Genomic DNA, 1,373 nt, shown 5'->3' on the forward strand with positions numbered 1-1,373 from the left:
CTGAACTAGAACTGAACTAGAACTGAACTAGAACTGAACTAGAACTGAACTAGAACTGAACTAGAACGGAACTAGAACTGAACTAGAACTGAAATAGAACTGAACTAGGATTGAACTAGAACAGAACTAGAACTGAACTAATTGAAATACAACTAAGTTTTTTTAATTTCATTACTCCCCTCTCCACTTTTCTAATTCATCATATATATACACCAAACTAATTAATTTAATCCCTACAGTAACAACAACTCACCCTTGGCTCTCCATATAATGTTTGAGTGTAACACCCTTAGCCCAGCTGGCAATCATTTTTTTAAAACTACCACTAGTGGAGGCAACAGCAACCATACGTTCCTGGAACTTCTCATAGACACGTGGTACACCCATAAATCTTGTTGGACGAGCATCTTGTAATGATTTCACCAAAGTACCTTTCAAAGCATCTTTATCGGCAAAATAAACGCAACCAGCTACAGCAGTCATTGTATAAATATCGACAGTCTGGGCGGCAACATGAGACAATGGCAAGTAGGAGACTAAAACCTCTGAACCAGTAACAACACGTTCCAAAGATTTTGTTATGGCACGAACATCGAATGTTATGTTATCATGACTGAGCATCACACCCTTTGGCATACCAACTGTGCCAGACTGCAAACGGCATGGAAAGCAAGAAAGAAAAACAATGGATTAGAAAATAAATTTTACTTTATTTTTCATCAACATCATGTTCTTTTACGATGCTTTAGAAATATTGATGATGAAATGAATGATGTCTTGCATCTAACAAATAAAACAATAGAAATGTCGGGAGACAAGACTTACAGTATAGACCAAGCAGCAGCATTCATTGATGGCAATATTTTCCAAACGTTTTTTATATTCATCTTCAACATCTGAAACATTCATATTTTCAATTTCAGACCACTAAAAATGAAAAGAAAATATTATGTTTAGATTGAGAACACACAAAAAAGTTGTGTTATTGTTTTTAATCTTACTCTGTAATAACCATCTTCCTTCTTCATGAAGGGAGCATAAGGTTCCTGGATTTGAATGGCTGCCTTTAAATTTGGCAATTTATCTTTGATGGCATGTATCTTCTCCATTTGTTTGGCATCGTCAACTACTACAATTTCAGCATGTGAATTTTCCAAAACATGCAAAACAGCATCTGCGGAGTTTGTAGTATAAATACCAGCAATAACACCACCAGCATGGATGGCTCCCATGGCCGAGTAAAACCATTCGGCACAATTAAAGGCCAAAACACCCACAGAACTGCGGGCACTCATGCCCAATTTGATGAAAGCTTTAGCGGTTTGATGAACATGTTGTTCATATTGTCTACGAAGTGAATAACGACAATAAAA

General features: G+C 36.5%; 1 protein-coding gene across 1 annotated transcript; it reads right to left on the bottom strand.

Annotated features, from left to right (window-relative positions):
• Positions 1 to 233: 233 nt before the first annotated feature.
• LOC111689576 (very long-chain-fatty-acid--CoA ligase bubblegum) lies at positions 234 to 1,357 on the bottom strand. The gene is made up of 3 exons (XM_046955931.1): positions 1,002 to 1,357; positions 826 to 927; positions 234 to 651 (listed from the first exon to the last, which is right to left on the bottom strand). The coding sequence occupies exons 1-3, from the start codon at positions 1,293 to 1,295 to the stop codon at positions 250 to 252; spliced, it is 798 nt and encodes a 265-aa protein (XP_046811887.1). The 5' UTR covers positions 1,296 to 1,357; the 3' UTR covers positions 234 to 249.
• Positions 1,358 to 1,373: the final 16 nt, after the last annotated feature.

Source organism: Lucilia cuprina, unplaced genomic scaffold, assembly GCF_022045245.1.
Source record: "Lucilia cuprina isolate Lc7/37 unplaced genomic scaffold, ASM2204524v1 Scaffold_1916, whole genome shotgun sequence".
In the NCBI taxonomy this organism is placed as follows: Eukaryota; Metazoa; Arthropoda; class Insecta; order Diptera; family Calliphoridae; genus Lucilia; species Lucilia cuprina.

Excerpts from the sequence above, each read along its gene's own strand:
- LOC111689576 (XM_046955931.1), bottom strand. The coding sequence starts at position 1,295 with ATGAGTGCCCGCAGTTCTGTGGGTGTTTTGGCCTTTAATTGTGCCGAA. Across the intron at positions 928-1,001 it reads AGGAAGATGGTTATTACAGA|TGGTCTGAAATTGAAAATAT; the intron begins GTAAGATTAAAA and ends TTTCATTTTTAG. Across the intron at positions 652-825 it reads GCTGCTGCTTGGTCTATACT|TCTGGCACAGTTGGTATGCC; the intron begins GTAAGTCTTGTC and ends TGCCGTTTGCAG.